Source organism: Oncorhynchus mykiss, chromosome 25 (assembly GCF_057628025.1).
Source record: "Oncorhynchus mykiss isolate SJ-2025 chromosome 25, ASM5762802v1, whole genome shotgun sequence".
NCBI classification, from domain to species: Eukaryota; Metazoa; Chordata; class Actinopteri; order Salmoniformes; family Salmonidae; genus Oncorhynchus; species Oncorhynchus mykiss.
The window spans coordinates 54386572-54408428 of NC_143046.1; the positions used below are offsets into that span (position 1 = coordinate 54386572).

General features: G+C 42.1%; 1 protein-coding gene across 8 annotated transcripts in view; it reads right to left on the reverse strand.

Moving 5' to 3' along the window:
* The window catches only part of myo6b (myosin VIb), a 98753-nt gene that overhangs the window by 68664 nt on the left and 8232 nt on the right, over nucleotides 1-21857 (reverse strand). For all 8 annotated transcript variants that reach the window (XR_005039460.2, XM_036962307.2, XM_036962306.2 and 5 more), the window contains exon 2: nucleotides 19456-19598. Coding sequence is in view for 7 of the 8 variants with exons in the window: in XM_036962307.2 (XP_036818202.2) it covers nucleotides 19456-19572 (117 nt within the window). In the remaining variant the exon portion in view is untranslated. The remainder of the gene's footprint in view (nucleotides 1-19455; nucleotides 19599-21857) is intronic.

Consider the following 21857-nt stretch of genomic DNA (forward strand, 5'->3'; position numbering starts at 1 on the left):
ACGTGCTGAACATGAATCTGGAGTGACGGTGAAAAAAATCAGGATATCGTCAAGGTAAACGAAAACAAAGATGTTCAGCATGTCTCTCAGGACATCATTGACTAATGCCTGAAAGACAGCTGGAGCGTTAGCGAGGCCGAAAGGAAGAACCCGGTATTCAAAGTGCCCTAACGGAGTGTTAAACGCCGTCTTCCACTCGTCCCCCTCCCTGATGCGCACGAGATGGTAAGCGTTACGAAGGTCCAACTTAGTGAAAAACCTGGCTCCCTGCAGGATCTCGAAGGCTGAAGACATAAGAGGAAGCGGATAACGATTCTTAACTGTTATGTCATTCAGCCCTCGATAATCTATGCAGGGGCGCAGAGACCCGTCCTTCTTCTTGACAAAAAAAACCCCCGCTCCGGCGGGAGAGGAGGAGGGGACTATGGTACCGGCGTCAAGAGCTACAGACAAATAATCCTCGAGTGCCTTACGTTCGGGAGCCGACAGAGAGTATAGTCTACCCCGGGGGGGAGTGGTTCCCGGAAGGAGATCAATACTACAATCATACGACCGGTGTGGAGGAAGAGAGGTGGCCCTGGACCGACTGAACACCGTGCGCAGATCGTGATATTCCTCCGGCACCCCTGTCAAATCACCAGGCTCCTCCTGTGAAGAAGAGACAGAGGAAACAGGAGGGATAGCAGACATTAAACATTTCACATGACAAGAGACGTTCCAGGAGAGGATAGAATTACTAGACCAATTAATGGAAGGATTATGACAAACTAGCCAGGGATGGCCCAAAACAACAGGTGTAAAAGGTGAACGAAAAATCAAAAAAGAAATGGTTTCGCTATGATTACCAGAAACAGTGAGGGTTAAAGGTAGCGTCTCACGCTGAATCCTGGGAAGAGGACTACCATCCAGGGCGAACAAGGCCGTGGACTCCCTTAACTGTCTGAGAGGAATGTCATGTTCCCGAGCCCAGGTCTCGTCCATAAAACAGCCCTCCGCCCCAGAGTCTATTAAGGCACTGCAGGAAGCTGACGAACCGGTCCAGCGTAGATGGACCGACAAGGTAGTGCAGGATCTTGAAGGAGAGACAGGAGTAGTAGCGCTCACCAGTAGCCCTCCGCTTACTGATGAGCTCTGGCTTTTACTGGACATGAAGTGACAAAATGACCAGCAGAACCGCAATAGAGACAGAGGCGGTTGGTGATTCTCCGTTCCCTCTCCTTAGTCGAGATGCGGATACCTCCCAGCTGCATAGGCTCAGCTCCCGAGCCGGCAGAGGAAGATGGTAGTGATGCGGAGAGGGGGGCAACGGAGAACGCGAGCTCCTTTCCACGAGCTCGGTGACGCAGATCAACCCGTCGCTCAATGCGAATAGCGAGTTCAATCAGGGAATCCACGCTGGAAGGGACCTCCCGGGAGAGAATCTCATCCTTTACCTCTGCGCGGAGACCCTCCAGAAAACGAGCGAGCAAAGCCGGCTCGTTCCAGCCACTGGAGGCAGCAAGAGTGCGAAACTCAATAGAGTAGTCTGTTATGGATCGATTACCTTGACATAGGGAAGACAGGGCCCTGGAAGCCTCCTCCCCAAAAACAGATCGATCAAAAACCCGTATCATCTCCTCCTTAAAGTCCTGATACTGGTTAGTACACTCAGCCCTTGCCTCCCAGATTGCCGTGCCCCACTCACGAGCCCGTCCAATAAGGAGAGATATGACGTAGGCGACACGAGCAGTGCTCCTGGAGTAAGTGTTGGGCTGGAGAGAAAACACAATATCACACTGGGTGAGGAACGAGCGGCATTCAGTGGGCTCCCCAGAGTAACACGGCGGGTTATTGATTCTGGGCTCCGGAGATTCGAAAGCCCTGGAAGTGGCCGGTGGATCGAGGCGGAGATGGTGAACCTGTTCTGTGAGGTTGGAGACTTGGGTGGCCAGGGTCTCAACGGCATGTCGAGCAGCAGACACTTCCTGCTCGTGTCTGCCTAGCATCGCTCCCTGGATCCCGACGGCTGAGTGGAGAGGATCCGAAGTCGCTGGGTCCATTCTTGGTCGGATTCTTCTGTTACGGTGAGTGAATGAGGACCCAAAAGCGAACTAACTTAAACAGAGCTTCTTTAATAACAAAACATAGGTAGGCTCAGATAGACCGGCAGATTCCGACAGGACAGGACAAGGTTACAGCAAACATGACGATAGTCTGGCTCAGGCATGAAACACAAACAAACAAGAATCCGACAAGGACAGGAGCAGAAACAGAGGGAGATATAGGGACCTAATCAGAGGGAAAAAGGGAACAGGTGGGGAACGGGGTGAATGGGTAGTTAGGAGGAGACAGGGAACAGCTGGGGGAAAGAAGGGGAGAAAAGGTAACCTGACACGACCAGCAGAGGGAGACAGGGTGAAGGGAAAGGACAGAGACAAGACAACATGACATCCTCCACCAGTAGCGGTGTACTAAGAGCCATAACATGTTCTAGTTCAATTTAGGAGATATACACTGCTCAAAAAAATAAAGGGAACACTAAAAAAACACATCCTAGATCTGAATGAATGAAATATTCTTATTAAATACTTTTTTCTTTACATAGTTGAATGTGCTGACAACAAAATCACACAAAAATTATCAATGGAAATCAAATTTATCAACCCATGGAAGTCTGGATTTGGAGTCACACTCAAAATTAAAGTGGAAAACCACACTACAGGCTGATCCAACTTTTATGTAATGTCCTTAAAAAAAGTCAAAAGGAGGCTCAGTAGTGTGTGTGGCCTCCACGTGCCTGTATGACCTCCCTACAACGCCTGGGCATGCTCCTGATGAGGTGGCGGATGGTCTCCTGAGGGATCTCCTCCCAGACCTGGACTAAAGCATCTGCCAACTCCTGGACAGTCTGTGGTGCAAAGTGGCGTTGGTGGATGGAGCGAGACATGATGTCCCAGATGTGCTCAATTGGATTCAGGTCTGGGGAACGGGCGGGCCAGTCCATAGCATCAATGCCTTCCTCTTGCAGGAACTGCTGACACACTCCAGCCACATGAGGTCTAGCATTGTCTTGCATTAGGAGGAACCCAGGGCCAACCCCACCAGCATATGGTCTCACAAGGGGTCTGAGGATCTCATCTCGGTACCTAATGGCAGTCAGGCTACCTCTGGCGAGCACATGGAGGGCTGTGCGGCCCCCCAAAGAAATGCCACCCCACACCATGACTGACCCACCGCCAAACCGGTCATGCTGGAGGATGTTGCAGGCAGCAGAACGTTCTCCACGGCGTCTCCAGACTGTCACGTCGGTCACATGTGCTCAGTGTGAACCTGCTTTCATCTGTGAAGAGCACAGGGCGCCAGTGGCGAATTTGCTAATCTTGGTGTTCTCTAGCAAATGCCAAATGTCCTGCACGGTGTTGGGCTGTAAGCACAACCCCCACCTGTGGATGACGGGCCCTCATACCACCCTCATGGAGTCTGTTTGTAACCGTTTGAGCAGACACATGCACATTTGTGGCCTGCTGGAGGTCATTTTGCAGGGCTCTGGCAGTGCTCCTCCTGCTCCTCCTTGCACAAAGGCGAAGGTAGCGGTCCTGCTGCTGGGTTGTTGCCCTCCTACGGCCTCCTCCACGTCTCCTGATGTACTGGCCTGTCTCTTGGTAGCGCCTCCATGCTCTGGACACTACGCTGACAGACACAGCAAACCTTCTTGCCACAGCTCGCATTGATGTGCCATTCTGGATGAGCTGCACTACCTGAGCCACATGTGTGGGTTGTTGACTCCGTCTCATGTTACCATTAGTGTGAAAGCACCGCCAGCATTCAAAAGTGACCAAAACATCAGCCAGGAAGCATAGGAACTGAGAAGTGGTCTGTGGTCACCACCTGCAGAACCACTCCTTTATTGGGGGTGTCTTGCTAATTGCCTTTAATTTCCACCTGTTGTCTATTCCATTTGCACAACAGCATGTGACATTTATTGTCAATCAGTGTTGCTTCCTAAGTGGACAGTTTGATTTCACAGAAGTGTGATTGACTTGGAGTTACATTGTGTTGTTTAAGTGTTCCCTTTATTTTTTTGAGTAGTGTATATAGATATACACTACTCATTCAAGGGTTTTTCTTTCTTCTTTTTTTTACCATTTTCTACATTGTAGAATAATAGTGAAGACATCAAAAAAATGAAATAACATATGGAATCATGTAGTAACCAAAAAAGTGTTAAATCAAAATATATTTTATTTTACTTCCGACTTCAACGGTGTGTGTGTGTGTGTGTGTGTGTGTGTATGTATGTATGTATATATATATATAGCTAACAGCGTGGTTAGTTAGCTAAGTCTTAAGCCTTGTTCACATTGGCAGATTGAAGTGCACATCTGATTCAAATCTTTTTTCTTTATTTTTTCCAGTCTGAACGGTCAAAAAGCAAATAGAATCAGATAATTCAAGCCACCTTCGTAGGTGGTTTGAAATAAGATACAAATCTGATTCCTGGCCACGGGACAAATCTGATTTATTTGGTATAACTTGTTGCTTTCTAGCTACTCTGCTGACAGTTTATAAAATACAGTGGCTTGCGAAAGTATTCACCCTCCTTGGCTATTTTTCCTATTTTGTTGCCACTAGAGTCCCACATACCCTAGAGAGGTTAATGGTGCTCCGTGGGATGTTCAAAGTTTCTGATATTTTTTTAGAACCCAACCCTGATCCGTACTTCTCCACAACTTTGTCCCAGCCCTGTTTGGAGAGCTCCTTGGTCATCATGGTGCACTTTTGCGTTTTTATTTATTTGAATAAGTAATTTTTTTCAATTCACTTCACCAATTTGGACTATTTTGTGTATGTCCATTACATGAAATCCAAATAAAAATCCATTTAAAATACAGGTTGTAATTAGAGGTCGACCAATTAATCGGAATGGGCGATTAATTAGGGCCGATTTCAAGTTTTCATAACAATCGGAAATCTGTAATTTTTTATACCTTTATTTAACTTTCAATGATGGCCTAGGAACGGTGGGCTAACTGCCTTGTTCAGGCAAAACGACAGATTTTTACCTTGTCAGCTCAGGGATTCAATCTTGCAACCTTACGGTTAACTAGTCCAACGCTCTAACCACCTGCCTCATGAGGAGCCTGCCTGTTACGCGAATGCAGTAAAAAGCCAAGGTAAGTTGCTGGCTAGCATTAAACTTAACTTATAAAAAACAATCAATCAAAATCACTAGTTATCATGGTTGATGATATTACTAGTTTATCTAGCGTGTCCTGCGATGCATATAATCGATGCGGTGCGCATTCGCGAAAAAGGACTGTCGTTGCTCCAACGTGTACCTAACCATAAACATCAATGCCTTTCTTAAAATCAATACACAGAAGTATATATTTTTAAACCTGCATATTTAGCTAAAAGAAATCGAGGTTAGTAGGTAATATTAACCAGGTGAATTTGTGTCACTTCTCTTGCGTTCATTGCACGCAGAGTCAGGGTATATGCAACAGTTTGGGCCGCCTGGCTCATTGCGAACTAATTTGCCAGAATTTTACGTAATTATGACATAACATTGTGGTGGTAGGCAGCAACAGGCTCGTAAGCATTCATTCAAACAGCACTTTAGTGTGTTTTGCCAGCAGCTCTTCGCTGTGCTTCAAGCATTGCACTGTTTATGACTTCAAGCCTATCAACTCCCGAGATTAGGCTGGTGTAACCGATGTGAAATGGCTAGGTAGTTAGCGGGGTGCGTGCTAATAGCGTTTCAAACGTCACTCGCTCTGAGACTTGGAGTGGGTGTTCCCCTTGCTCAGCATGGGTAACGCTGCTTCGAGGGTGGCTGTTGTCGATGTGTTCCTGGTTCGAGCGAGGAGAGGGATGGGAGCTATACTGTTACACTGGCAATACTAAAGTGCCTATAAGAACATCCAATAGTCAAAGGTATATGAAATACAAATCGTATAGAGAGAAATGGTCGTAAAATTCCTATAATAACTACAACCTAAAACTTGTTACCTGTGAATATTGAAGACTCATGTTACAAGGAACCACCAGCTTTCATATGTTCTCATGTTCTGAGCAAGGAACTTCTTACATGGCACATATTGTACTTTTACTTTCTTCTCCAACACTTTGTTTTAGCATTATTTAAACCAAAATGAACATGTTTCATTAGTTATTTGAGGCTAAATTGATTTTATTGATGTATTATATTAAAGTTAAACATAAGTGTTCATTCAGTATTGTTATTATTACAAATAAATAAATAAATACTTTTTTTCATTTTTAAATCGGCCGACTAATCCGTATCGGCTTTTTTTTGGTCCTCCGATAATCGGTATTGGCATTGAAAAATCATAATCGGTTGACGTCTACAGTGAAGAGAACTTTTTGCCAGCCCTATCTGGTCCAGCGACGGTGGGTTTGTGCCCATAGGCAACGTTGTTGCCGGTGATGTCTGGTGAGGACCTGCCTTACATCAGGCCTACAAGCCCTCAGTCGAGCCTCTCTCAGCCTATTGCGGATAGTCTGAGCACTGATGGAGGAATTGTGCATTCCTGGTGTAACTCCGGCAGTTGTTGTTGCCATCTGTCCCGCAGGTGTGATGTTCGAATGTACCGATCCTGTGCAGGTGTTGTCACATGTAGTCTGCCACTGCGAGGACGATCAGCTGTTCATCCTGTCTCCCTGTAGTGCTGTCTTAGGTGTCTCACAGTATGGACATTGCAATGTATTGCCCTGGCCACATCTGCAGTCCTCATGGCTCCTTTTAGCATGCCTAAGGCACGTTCACGCAGATGAGCAGGGACCCTGGGTATCTTTCTTTTGGTGTTTTTCAGAGTCGTAGAAAGGCCTCTTTTGTGTCGTAAGTGTTCTTAACTGTGACCTTATTTGCCTACCGTCTGTAAGCTGTTAGTGTCTTAACGACCGTTCCACAGGTGCATGTTCATTAATTGTTTATGGTTGATTGAAACAGTGTTTAAACCCTTTACAATTAAGATTTGTGAAGTTATTTGGATTTTGACTAATTACAGTAGGGAGTATTTGATAACCTGCAAAATCGGCAGTGTTTCCTACTTACAACGCATGTAGATGTCTGTAATTTTTATCATAGGTACACTTCAACTGTGAGAGACGGAATCGAAAAAAATCCAGAAAATCACATTGTATGTTTTTAAGTAATTAATTTGCATTTTATTGCATGACATAAGTATTTGATCACCTACCAAGCAGTAAGAATTCCGGCTCTCACAGACCTGTTAGTTTTTCTTTAAGAAGCCCTCCTGTTCTCCACTCATTACCTGTATTTACTGCACCTGTTTGAACTCGTTACCTGTATAAAAGACACCTGTACACACACTCAGTCAAACAGACTCCAACCTCTCCACAATGGTCAAGACCAGAGAGCTGTGTAAGGACATCAGGGATAAAATTGTAGACCTGCACAAGGCTGGGATGGGTTACAGGACAATAGGCGAGCAGCTTGGGGAGAAGGCAACAACTGTTGGCACAATTATTAGAAAATGGAAGAAGTTCAAGATGACGGTCAATCACGCTCTGTCTGGGGCTCCATGCAAGATCTCACCTCGTGGGGCATCAATGATCATGAGGAAGGTGAGGGATCAGCCCAGAACTACACGGCAGGACCTGGTCAATGACCTGAAGAGAGCTGGGACCACAGTCTCAAAGAAGAAGAACCATTAGTAACACACTACGCCGTCATGGATTAAAATCCTGCTGCGCACGCAAGGTCCCCCTGCTCAAGCCAGCGCATGTCCAGGCCCGTCTGAAGTTTGCCAATGACCATCTGGATGATCCAGAGGAGGAATGGGAGAAGGTCATGTGGTCTGATGAGACAAAATAGAGCTTTTTGGTCTAAACTCCACTCGCCGTGTTTGGAGGAAGAAGAAGGATGAGTACAACTCCAATAACACCATCTCAACTGTGAAGCATGGAGGTGGAAACATCATTCTTTGGGGATGCTTTTCTGCAAAGGGGACAGGACGACTGCACCGTATTGAGGGGAGGATGGATGGGGCCATGTATCGCGAGATCTTGGCAAACAACCTCCTTCCCTCAGTAAGAGCATTGAAGATGGGTTGTGGCTGGGTCTTCCTGCATGACAACGACCCAAAACACACAGCCAGGGCAACTAAGGAGTGGCTCCGTAAGAAGCATCTTAAGGTCCTGGAGTGGCCTAGCCAGTCTCCAGACCTGAACCCAATAGAAAATCTTTGTAGGGAGCTGAAAGTCCGTATTGCCCAGCGACAGCCCCGAAACCTGAAGGATCTGGAGAAGGTCTGTATGGAGGAGTGGGCCAAAATCCCTGCTGCAGTGTGTGCAAACCTGGTCAAGAACTACAGGAAACGTATGATCTCTGTAATTGCAAACAAAGGTTTCTGTACCAAATATTAAGTTCTGCTTTTCTGATGTATCAAATACTGATGTCATGCAATAAAATGCAAATGAATTACTTACAAATCATACAATGTGATTTTCTGGATTTTGTTTTAGATTCCGTCTCTCACAGTTGAAGTGTACCTATGATAAAAATTACAGACCTCTACATGCTTTGTAAGTGGGCAAACCTGCAAAGTCGGCAGGGTATCAAATACTTGTTCTCCCCACTGTATCTTTGAAAGACAGGGTCCTGAAAAAGCGATGTTTCTTTTTTTCTGAGTTTACATTTTTATTATATATATAATTTTTTACATATATACAGTGCATTTCGAAAGTAGTCAGACCTTCACTTTTTCCACATTTTGTTTGTTACAGCCTTATTCTAAAATTGATTCAATGCCTCCCCCCCTCATCAATCTACACAAAATACCCCATAATGTCAAAGTGTAATATTGTTATATACACATATACATACAATATACATTAAAAGCTGAAATGTCTTGAGTCAACCCCTTTCATACCTAAGGTCCCTTAATTGAGTAGTGAATTTCAAGCACAGACTTTTTCAAGCACAAAGATCACAGAGGTTTTTCAATGCCTCGCAAAGAAGGGCACCGATTGGTAGATGTTTCAAAATACAATAAGCAGACGTTGAATATAATCCCTTTGAGCATGGTTATTAATTAACTAGGCTTTGGATGGTGCAAAATAATGCTTTTTATTCATTGTTGGAAATACCAGTCACTGGAAATACAGTGGGGCAAAAAAGTATTTAGTCAGCCACCAATTGTGCAAGTTCTCCCACTTGGCCTGTAATTTTCATCATAGGTACACTTCAACTATGACAGACAAAATGAGAAAAAAAATCCAGAAAATCACATTGTAGGATTTGCAATGAATCTATTTGCAAATTATGGTGGAAAATAAGTTTTTGGTCAATAACAAAAGTTTATCTCAATACTTTGCTATATACCCTTTGTTGGTAATGACAGAGGTCAAACGTTTTCTGTAAGCCTTCACAAGGTTTTCACACACTGTTGCTGGTATTTTGGCCCATTCCTCCATGCAGATCTCATCTAGAGCAGTGATGTTTTGGGGCTGTTGCTGGGCAACACAGACTTTCAACTCCCTCCAAAGATTTTCTATGGGGTTGAGATCTGGAGACTGGCTAGGCCACTCCAGGACCTTGAAATGCTTCTTACGAAGCCACTCCTTCGTTGCCCGGGCGGTGTGTTTGGGATCATTGACATGCTGAAAGACCCAGCCATGTTTCATCTTCAATGACCTTGCTGATGGAAGGAGGTTTTCACTCAAAATCTCACGATACATGGCCCCATTCATTCTTTCTTTTACACCGATCAGTCGTCCTGGTCCCTTTGCAGAAAAACAGCCCCAAAGCATGATGTTTCCACCCCCATGCTTCACAGTAGGTATGCTGTTCTTTGGATGCAACTCAGCATTCTTTGTCCTCCAAACACGACGAGTTGAGTTTTTGCCAAAAAGTTATATTTTGGTTTCATCTGACCATATGACATTCTCCCAATCTTCTTCTGGATCATCCAAATGCTCTCTAGCAAACTTCAGACGGGCCTGGACATGTACTGGCTTAGGCAGGGGGACATGTCTGGAACTGCAGGATTTGAGTCCCTGGCAGCGTAGTGGGTCACTGATGGTAGGCTTTGTTACTTTAGTCCCAGCTCTCTGCAGGTCATTCACTAGGTGTGGTTCTGGGATTTTTGCTCACCGTTCTTGTGATCATTTTGACCCCACGGGGTGAGATCTTGCGTGGAGCCCCAGATCAAGGGAGATTATCAGTGGTCTTGTATGTCTTCCATTTCCTAATAATTGCTCCCACAGTTTATTTCTTCAAACCAAGCTGCTTACCTATTGCAGATTCAGTCTTCCCAGCCTGGTGCAGGTGTACAATTTTGTTTCTGGTGTCATTTGACAGCTCTTTGGTCTTGGCCATAGTGGAGTTTGGAGTGTGACTGTTTGAGGTTGTGGACAGGTGTCTTTTATACTGATAGATAACAAGTTCAAACAGGTGCCATTAATACAGGTAACGAGTGGAGGACAGAGGAGCCTCTTAAAGAAGAAGTTAGAGGTCTGTGAGAGCCAGAAATCTTGCTTGTTTGTAGGTGACCAAATACTTATTTTCCACCAGAATTTGCAAATAAATTCATAAAAAAATCCTACAATGTGATTTTCTGGATTTTTTTTCTCATTTTGTCATAGTTGAAGTGTACCTATGATGAAAATTACAGGCCTCTCTCATCTTTTTAAGTGGGAGAAATTGCACAATTGGTGGCTGACTAAATACTTTTTTTGCCCCACTGTAGACACGTTGATACGCTGTGATCCATTTGATGCTAGAAAAATTAGTGTGTGGAATTCATAGCCTTTATATGCCAATGCAGCAGTAGGGCTGGGTGATATGGCTAAAATATCATGGTATTTTTCATTTTTTTTCTTAATAAAAGTTCTACATTTATTTTAAGTGTAGTGCGTGACCCACGGGTGGCAACACATATTTTCTTAATGGTTTCAATTGGTGTTTCTCCATTCTGATTGTTTTATACGTTTCAATTCAACTTCAACCTAAAATAATTTGCTGTATTTCCATCAACTTCTGCATTTCCTGCACTCATTTGAGATAACGTCCACACTGCCACGATATGGGCAAAAAACTAGGCCTTATTTGGCTGGATTCACAACTAGTGTAGCTTTAATTTGGTATCTTACATGTGTGATTTAATTAAAGTTTGATTTTTATAGTATTTTATTTGAATTTGGTGCTCTGCATTTTCCCTGGCTATCGGCGATTGCGTCCCACCTATCCCAGAGAGGTTAAGGAGAAGTCTGACTTTAATTCTGTGAATAAAGGTTGTATCTTTTATCAATGTTTATTATGAGTATTTCTGCAAAATCACTGGATGTTTTGGAATCAAAACATTACTGCACGTAACGCGGCAATGTAAACTGAGATTTTTGGATATAAGTATGCACAGTATCAAACAAAACATACATGTATTGTGTAACATGATGTCCTATGAGTGTCATCTGATGAAGATCATCAAAGGTTAGTGATTCATTTTATCTATATTTCTGCTTTTTGTGACTCCTATCTTTGGCTGGAAAAATTGCAGTTTTTTTTTTACTTGGCCTATGACCTAACATAATCATATGTTGTGCTTTCGCTGTAAAGCATTTTTGAAATCGGACACGATGGGTAGATTAACAATATGTTTATCTTTCATTAGCTGTATTGGACTTGGACTTAATGTGTGAAAGTTACATATTTCAAAATAATATTTTTGAATTTCGCGTGCTACTATTTCAGCGGAATGTTGTCGAGGGGTTACACTAGCAGAACGCCTGCCCTAGAAAGGTTAACTTGCTAAGAAAATACAAACTAGCTGTTTGCAGATGTAAGAAACAAACTAATATTGTAATTATAGAACGCTTGTGAATTTATATTAAGATCAAAGTGGAAACAACATCGTTGTCATCAACATTGTTGCATGTGCTGCATTGACCATGCAGACTGAATGAAAATGACTCGTGGTCAAGCAACAACAAATGCGCTTCTGTGACAGGAGGTGGGACTAGGTCTGTGTGGAAAGCGGCAAGGAGAGAGAGAGAGAGCTGAGAGGGATGACTCAAGTAGCAGAGTAAACTATAAAAATGGATGTTACACAAGGCGTATCACATTTAACAAACCAACCATTAAAATACCGTTAGAAGGTAAAATAAAAACCAAAACCAGTCTGTGCAAAAAATACCGGTATATAGTAAAATACAGTATGTCGCCCAGCCCTATGCAGCAGTAGGCCTTCCATCACTCTTTCACATCGGGGATTGGTGATTATCGAGGGAGAGATTGTTGGAAAGATTTTTCAAATAGTCTACTGTGAGGAACTATAGTTTTACTATATTTTCATTGATAATGGATGTAATGCTAGGTGCGTGCACTCCCGCAACATTATCAGGACAGAGAAACCAAACACACTCATTGCTCATATGGAGCACTCCAAACAAAATACAACAAATTGACAAATCCCGTAAAATTTATGGTAATGAAATAAACCAAAACTTGTTTCTCACAAGTGTAGCAGGTTGTGAACTGTGCAAACAATGTTTCCACTCAGAGAATGAGAACGGCAAATGACTGTAATTAATGTAACCAAATGAAGGGGATTAACAGTACATTTACTATTAGTGACATACTGTATAAGGGGAATTGATTCAAAAAATATCTATCAAAGTCCAAACAATTCACACAATGAATGCGTAAGAATTGGCGGGAGACAGCTGAGCCATTCTGGAGACTCGCCTAATTCTTCGCCACACACACCTACCCTTCTTTTCTTAACATTTTATATTATACTCAAGAAACATTATCTTCACACATATTTTAGATGCTTTTCACTGACAGTTACCATTTAATCAGCTAGGCCTACTGCCAGGCGCACTGCGCAAATTGCGACCTTCCAAAACAGGCATAGGCCTACGAGCTTGCAATTTGAAACAAACAACAGCGTTGTTTTTTAAAATTAAATGAGCTAATACTAAGCTAAAGTATTTTTAATTATTTGATTTATTTCCATAGACAGTCGTAATTATATAATTCTGGCAAATGTATTTCCATTTACTTCCCTATTGGACCCACTGCATTGGACCCATGTCATTTCTCTCTTGCTCTATTGGTTTTTATATGAACCTTCTTTTGTTGTTCAGAAGCCAAAGGCACAATCCTAGTCATATTAGCAACCCATCCTAGTTGTTGCATCTTTAGATTCCCCATCTCTGTCATGCGCTATCAGGTGCACTGTTTAGAATATTTTTTCCCCCAGGTGTGCTGTTTAGAATAGTGTTTTCCCACAAATTACCCTCATTACATGAGTTGCATATTCTGTTAAGATGCACATTTCTGAAATGACTGGTAAATTTAAATCTTCCCGGTCACGGTGCCACATTTTCCGAACAGAAAGCCTGCTAAAAAAGATACAGGTGTCTTTCCTAACTCGCCGGCAAGGAAGGAAACTGCACAGTGATCTCACCATGAGGCCAATGGTGATTTTAAAACAGTTACAGAGGTTAATGGTTGTAATATGAGAGAACTCCGGATGGACCAACAACATTGTAGTTACTCCACAATACTAAATTAAATGATAGAGTGAAAAGAAGGAAGCCTATACAGATTAAAACATGCACTTAAGTAATACTGCAAAAAAAAATGGCAAAGAAATTAACTTTCTGTCTTGAATACAAATTATTATGTCTGGGGCAAATCCAACACAATCACTGAGTACCACTTCATATTTTCAAGCATGGTGGTGGCTGCATCATGATATGGGTATGCTTGTCATCGGCAAGGATTAGGATTTTGGGGGGATAAAAATAAACGGTATACAGCTATAAGCACAGTTACGATTTTGACTTAAAATCGGCTTAAACATCTTGAAGAATCCTTTTAAGAATGAATGGGCAAATATTGTAAAATCCAGGTCTGCAAAGCTCTTAGACACTTAACCAAAAAAACTCATAGTTGTAACCATCGCCAAAGGTGCTTCCACAAAGTATTGACTCAGGGCTGTGAATACTTATGTAAATGAGATCTGTATTTAAATGTTCAATAAATGTGCAAAAAAATGTAAAACATGTTTTCACTTTGTCATTATTGGGAATTGTGTGTAGATGGATAAGAAAATATATCCCATTTAATCCATTTTGAACTCAGACTGTAACAACAAAATGTGGAATAAGTCAAGGGATATGAACACTTTCTGAAAGCACTGTAAATTGAAAGGAACAAGCTGCTTGTACGAGAAACAAGGCCAGGGACATGGCAGGCTGATGAATAATTTAGTGGGAGGGAAACAGGATATGAGCTGTGTGTGTCCTGGCTAGCGATATGAGCTCAGACTTGATTCTGTACTTTTACTGTGGGAACACAGCCGTGTATTTACATATTTACGACACCTTATACACACTCTGACAGGCCTAAACCCACTCCTGCCCAGATCATTTTATGAGCTCTACGTATGTATAGGTATGTGCGCGTCTGTGTGTGTATATGTATGTCTAAGCTGCTTACCCCACTGGCACAAACAGGATGTAAGCAAAAACAGAATAAGCTTTGTGTGCAGCGGCTAATAAAGAGCTGCCAACCCCAACAACAATGGGAGCATTACTCCCTGCTAACAAGACATAGCCAGGATGCTCTAGCCCCGGGCTGACAGAGGGTCATAGGCAGAGCTATGATTTAATGAGCAGAAGTGAGCAGTGAAAGTTGTTCAATTAGGCCCTGTATCCCTTAATGACTGGTTCTGGGCCTGTTTTGCTGTTAAACAGTTCATAATGGTTTCTGGTTAAGGATAAAAAGTAAACAGGGAGGGTAATAAAGCCTTGTTCATAATGCAGCCCTTAAAATCACAACCCCGTGGAATTCTAATTTGCTAATAAAAAAATCCCCATAAAAATCTGTTAGTTTAAAATAGAGATATGTTATTTTTGCATTGGATGCGTCTCAATCCCCCGCTCCGCCTATGTCGCACTTCCGGATCTGCAGTGAAATGTGACAGGGGTAGAGCGGTGTTTGTCAAACCATGAGACATCCCGAAAATCGCTGTTCTCACAAAACTGTCTGTAGCGTCCAAACGGTTTGGCTACAAACTATGGCCTACAAACCTCTCTATTACTGTCACAAAAACAATGGTGTTTATTTTGCTCTATGACCTCCATAAGTGTCAGGAGACTCGTCTGAAGTCTGTACAGACGATCTGCCATCGTCTGTCTGTAGCGTCTGTACCGAAGCATGGTGGTCGCAGCATCATGCTGTTGGGATGTTTATCAGCAGCAGGGACTGGGAGACTAGTCAGGATCGAGGGAAAGGAATGGAGCAAAGTACAGAGATCCTTGAAGAAAACCTGCTCCAGAGCAATCAGGACCTCAGATTGGGGCAAAGGTTCACAGGACAACGACTCTAAGCACACAGCCAAGACAATGCAGGAGTGGCTTTGCGACAAGTCTGAATGTCCTTGAGTGGCCCAGCCAGAGCCCGGACTTGAACCCGATCTAACATCTCTGGAGAGACCTAAAAATAGCTGTGCAGTGACACTCCCCATCCAACCTGACAGAGCTTGAGAGGATCTGCAGAGAAGAATGGGAGAAACTCCCCAAATACAGGTGTACCAAGCTTGTAGCGTCATACCCAAGAAGACAAGGCTGTAATCGCTGCCAAAAGCTGCTTCAACAAAGTTCTGAGTAAAGGGTCTGAATACTTATGTAAATGTGATATTTTAAATACATTTGCAAAAATCTTTAAAAAAAACAACAGTTTTTGCTTTCTCATTATGGGGTATTGTGTGTAGATGAGGGAAAAAACGATTTCATAAATTTTAGAATAAAGCTGTAACGTAACAAAACGTGGAAAACGTGAAGAGGTCTGAATACTTTCAGAATGCACCGTATATGGAGCCTGTTACCAAACATATAGGGTTAAATACCTGTAAAAAAAAAAAATAACAAATGTTTCCTGATCTTTCTTATATCTCTCGGATATAGGAGAGACACTTCAGAACAAACTTCCTTTGATATTATTTTGGGACTATCAGATACACATAACATGAAATTACCCAGGGAATCGATAGATCATCATTCAGATAAAATATTAAGAATGGGTGAACCTTTCCTTTACCGTTGAAAATACTGGAATACTGACTGTCCAAACAGTATGTTAGAAGTGATCAAATCAGATGTGTGTGTGTGTGTGTGTTCAGACAGCACTCATTTGCTGACATGGCTATGCTAGTTGTCATGGTAACAACGGGTGTGTGTACAGTGGTTTAGCCTGATTGGTGGTGGTGCTCGTGCATCCTATCACTCAGAAGTTATGTAGCAAGCTAAGGTGACAACAATGCCTTCCATGGCCGTTTCCAAGCTTTGAATGTTCAAAATCATAGTGTAAGAACACTTTTAAAGACTCAAAGCATAAGAAGATCCAACATTATAAACAAGTCATTTTTTCTAGCCACAGCAGTCAAATGTTTAGCTTGCACATTCAGTAATTTATTTGTACACAATTAACAAGCTAGTTGGCTACCACATGTTCTTCTCAAAACTGTCAACAGAGTCGCTAGCAAGCAACAAGATATGCCAAATATTAGTCTAAAAACCACTTGAGGGAAAATAAATCAGATTGGACCTTTCAGACAAGTTACATGACCAGGATTCAGATTTGTATCTTATTTCAAACCACCTATAGGTCGGCTTGAAATATCTGATTCCATTTGCATTTTGGCTGTTCAGACTGCAGGACAAAAAAGAAGAAGATTTGAATCAGATATGCAAAACAATTATATTTGAGTCACTTCAAACTGCCAATATGAACAAGAGTTAGCTAACTAACCACGCTGTCAGCTAGCTACAGTTTAAGTCGGAAGTTTACATAACCTTAGGTTGGAGTCATTAAAACTAGTTTCTCAACCACTCCACAAATTTCTTGCTAACAAACTATAGTTTTGGCAATTCGGTTGGGACATCTACTTTGTGCTTGACACAAGTAATTTTTCCAACAATTGTTTAAAAACAGATTATTTCACTTATAATTCACTGTATCACAATTCCGGTGGGTCAGAAGTTTACATACACTAAGTTAACTGTGTTTATAAACAGCTTGGAAAATTCCAGAAAATGATGTCATGGATTTAGAAGCTTCTGATAGGCTAGTTGACATCATTTGAGTCAATTGGAGGTGTACCTGTTGATGTATTTCAAGGCCTACCTTCAAACTCAGTGCCTCTGATTGACATCATGGGAAATCAGCCAAGACCTCAGAAAAACAACTGTAGACCTTCACAAGACTGGTTCATCCTTGGGAGAAATTTCCAAACGCCTGAAGGTACCACATTCATCGGTACAAACAATAGTACGCATGTGTAAACACCATGGGACCACGCAGCCGTCATACCACTCAGGAAGGAGACACGTTCTGTCTCCGAGAGATGAACATACTGTGGTGCGAAAAGTGCAAATCAATCCCAGAACAACAGCAAAGGACCTTGTGAAGATGCTGGAGGAAACAGGTACAAAAGTATCTATATCCACAGTAAAACGAGTCCTATATCGATATAATAGGGCGGCAGGTAGCCTAGCGGTTAGAGCATTGGACTAGTAACCAAAAGGTTGCAAGATCAAATCCCCAAGATGACAAGGTAAAAATCTGTCGTTCTGCCCCTGAACAAGGCAGTTAACCCACTGTTCCTAGGCCGTCATGGAAAATAAGAATTTGTTCTTCACTGACTTTTCTAGTAAAATATATATATATATATTTTTAAATAATCTGAAAGGCCTCTCAGCAAGAAAGAAGCCACTGCTCCAAAACCGCCATAAAAAAGCCAGACTACCGTTTGCAACTGCACATGGGGACAAAGATCGTAATTTTGGGAGAAATGTCCTCTGGTCTGATGAAACAAAAATAGAACTGTTTGGCCATAATGACCATCATTATGTTTGGAGGAAAAAGGGGGAGGCTTGCAAGCTGAAGAACACCATCCCAACCGTGAAGCATGGGGGTGGCAGCATCATGTTGTGGGGGTGCTTTGCTGCAGGAGGGGCTGGTGCACTTTACAAAATAGATGGCATCATGAGGTAGGAACATTATGTGCATATATTGAAGCAACATTTCAAGACATCAGTCAGGAAGTTAAAGCTCGGTCGCAAATGGGTCTTCCAAATGCACAATGACCCCAAGCATTCTTCCAAAGTTGTGGCAAAATGGCTTAAGGACAACAAAGTCACGGTGTTGGCATGGTCATCACAAACCCTAACCTCCACCCTATAGAAAATTTGTGGGCAGAACTGAAAAAGCGTGTGTGAGCAAGGAGGCCTGCAAACCTGACTCAGTTACACTAGCTCTGTCAGGAGGAATGGGCCAAAATTCACCCAACTTATTATGGGAAGCTTGTGGAAGGCTACCCAAAACTTTTGACCCAAGTTAAACAATTTAAAGGCAATTTGGCTAAAGTGTATGTAAACTTCTGCCTTCAACAGTATATACACTCAGGCTTTGGTGAATTAATTCAGTGAAAGCAATGCACTGGGGAGTGACATAAGGTATAGTGCATGAGGTGGCTCTTTTTCCTCTAATGACCTTTCCCGCCAGGTAACGCAATCACCACACCTTCTTCTGCTGTTGCTCCCATTACTTATTGATGGCCTCTGTTAGTGACACTGATATAGCGCAGGACTGTTTTACATACTCTTACATTTATCATATTATCTGTTCAAACATCTCTGTAATTCAGGTCAAGTGCTTTCTGAAAGGGGAACATGCTGCAGTGTACCAGCCACTTTCGATTAGGGCCGGAACGATACCAGCATCATGATACTCGTTAGTATCGTTGGAAGGAAACAAGAAATAAAGTGGATTTAACTTCTTTGGAAAACAACCTTAATGTTGAAAACAAACATGTTGAAATCCAGTCACATTTTGTTTATTTTCCAAGCTTTAGCACACATTATTTGACATACAGCAGGTTTTTAAACGACCAAAGAGTTTGATCTGCTTCGTGTTTTAATTTTTGCCTTGTAAAAAATATTGCGATACTGGTATCGTCACAGCCCTAATTATGACATTACGTTATTCACCTAGTAACCCAATAACAATGATTGGGCGATGGGAGAAGCGATGGGAGAAGACTGTAACTACCAATTGGATATCACGAAATTGGGGAGAAAAAGGGGTAAAAAGGTAATACAAAAAAATATTAATAAATAAAATACAGGTTGGAGTGATTGTGTGACGCGTATGTAATACAGAACATAAGCAGACACATTCTAAATCACGGGTGTAAAACTCATTCCATGGAGGGCTGAGTCCGAGTATATGCTGTTTTTTGTTATTTCCTTTCAATTTGTGTCCAATTAAGACCTAGACAACCAGGTGAGGGGAGTTCCTAAATAATCAATAACCTTAATTGATCAATATGTACAAGGGAGAAGCTAAAACCTGCATACACTCGGCCCTCCATGGAATGGGTTTTACACGTGTTCTAAACTGTGCCGAGTCTGACTGACCTTGCCCTTCCGGTTGAATGGTTCGATGGTGAGGGCGCCAGCTCCAATGTCCACGATCATGCCCAGTTGAAACCCATCGGTGGGGTGGGGTGCCCACACTGGTTTCCCATCCTCCATGGTTAACTACAGCTACCCTGTGGGCTCTGCACAACATGGAGAGAGGAGAAGAGTCAGGAGGTAGAAGCCTGATGATATGCATGCCAACAACAAAATACTACTTAACTTCCCCTTGTGGGGTAGTTTAATAAAGTATGAAGCTATTCATCTATCTACAAGTCTACCTTCTGTACATCCCTGATTGAATAAACATGCCATGCTCCATACTTCATTTGGATAAACATGTATAGACATATACAAAATTGTATGGCAGCATTCATCCAACCATGTAAGTGTGTGCAACCCTAGCTTGTGCTACTTTTCCATTCCATTATCTTGTTATTCCCTTGATTGTAAAAGTGGATTTGCCATATAGAGGGAACAGGACCTAGGTATATCTCCAGAGAGACTCTCCACTTGAGAGCAGAGCTTGAGTCATTTTGACACCAGAAGGGAGTCAAAGGAGGGGACTTCAGTAAAACTTGGGCTCTCACAAACTGAAAGTGTACAATCAAGAGTGAAGTGCAGTTTTTGCTTGGCAAAATAGTTATTGAGTGCTGCTAACAATGGTGCGATTACACTGTATATCAAGGACTAACGCTAAACACTTCTGGTCACCTAAAGTTAGTTACGAATAGTTACTATTTGGCCTATTTTGAGACCAATTATATTTCAAAAATGATTTTAGTGGGTGAACTGAGGGAGCCAAGCATATACCAGCTGTTGATGGTGGCGTAACAATGACTCCCAACAGCAGTAGTCAGAGCAGGAGCGTGAAATACACCCCGTCACACCAGCCCCTAGAGGTTTGATCTGTCTGTGTGAGGGGTGACTGGAGAGTTCCATTGTACAGCATCACTCAGTGATTGTTCTCCTAGCTAGCAGCTTCCCAGACCAGACAGTGTGTGTGTGTGTGTGTGTGTGTTTTCTCAGGACACAGAGGGCTTGCTGGGTGTTTGGCAGTGACCCAGATACAGCATGGAGGCCTGGGAGATTCTTCCAGTGCACTTGTTAATTATTCAGCTTACGCTTGGCCAATCACTTAGTGATTAGATCAACAATGCCTGTTAGCTTGGGCATGGAGATGAACTCAAAAGCAGACTAAGTTTAGGCCTACAGTAAATCTACGAATGTAGGTCCTATGAGTACGTGGACCGTATTAGGTCAGTTCTGTAGTTGGTTTGACACAGGCAAAATCAATTTTGTTCCTAACATAGGGCTACAGTGTGTCATCATTTGGCAGTGTCACCATGCAGAGGCTTACAATTATTTTCCAATGCTAGAGTTAAGAAACAACTGTGTGCACCAGAGCCATTCATCAAAAATATAAATGAAATAAAACATCCAAACATGGATTGACTTCGACATTCATACTCCATGCAAATCATCAACAAGCACACCCAACACATACGATAGTGCTGATAGCTGTACCGTACACTTTACCAACCATTAATTGGTAATCCTATGGTGTAGGGTTCCCATACAGAACTAACCCTTGGCTCAGCTATCCAATTAGTTTGTGAGATTTATGTAAAATGTCAGAGGGCAGAGATTGCAAAGAGAAATAGTCTTATAATTCCTATAATAATTACAACCTAAAACTTCTTACCTGGGACTCATGTTAAAAGGAAGCACCAGCTTTCATATATTCTCATGTTCTGAGCAAGGAACTTAAACGTTAGCTTTCTAACATGGCACATATTGCACTTTTACTTTCTTCGCCAACACTTTGTTTTTGCATTATTTAAACCAAATTGAACATGTTTCATTATTTATTTGAGGCTAAATTGATTTTATTGATGTATTATATTAAGTTAAAATAAGTGTTCATTCAGTATTGTTGTAATTGTCATTATTACAAATATATATATATATATATTTAATTATAATTATTAACAATTATATATATAATTTTTTAATTTTTTTGTATTTATTTATTTATTTATTTTTTTAAATCGGCCGATTAATCGGTATCAGCTTTTTTTGGTCCTCCAATAATCGGTATCGGCATTGAAAAATCATAATTGGTCAACCTCTAGTCTACACCTGTTGTATTCGGCGTATGTGGCAAATACAATTTGATTTGAAGGCGGGTACAGGTGCAAACCCACAGTTTCTTCAACTGTCCGGGTGGCTGGTCTCAGACGATCCCGCAGGTGAAGAAGCCAGATGTGAAGTTCCTGGGCTGGTGTGGTTATATACGTATGATCTGCAGTTATGAGGCTGAATGAACGTACTGCCAAATTCTCTAAAATTACGTTAAAGGTATCTTATAAAATTAATATTAAATTCTCTGGCAACAGCTC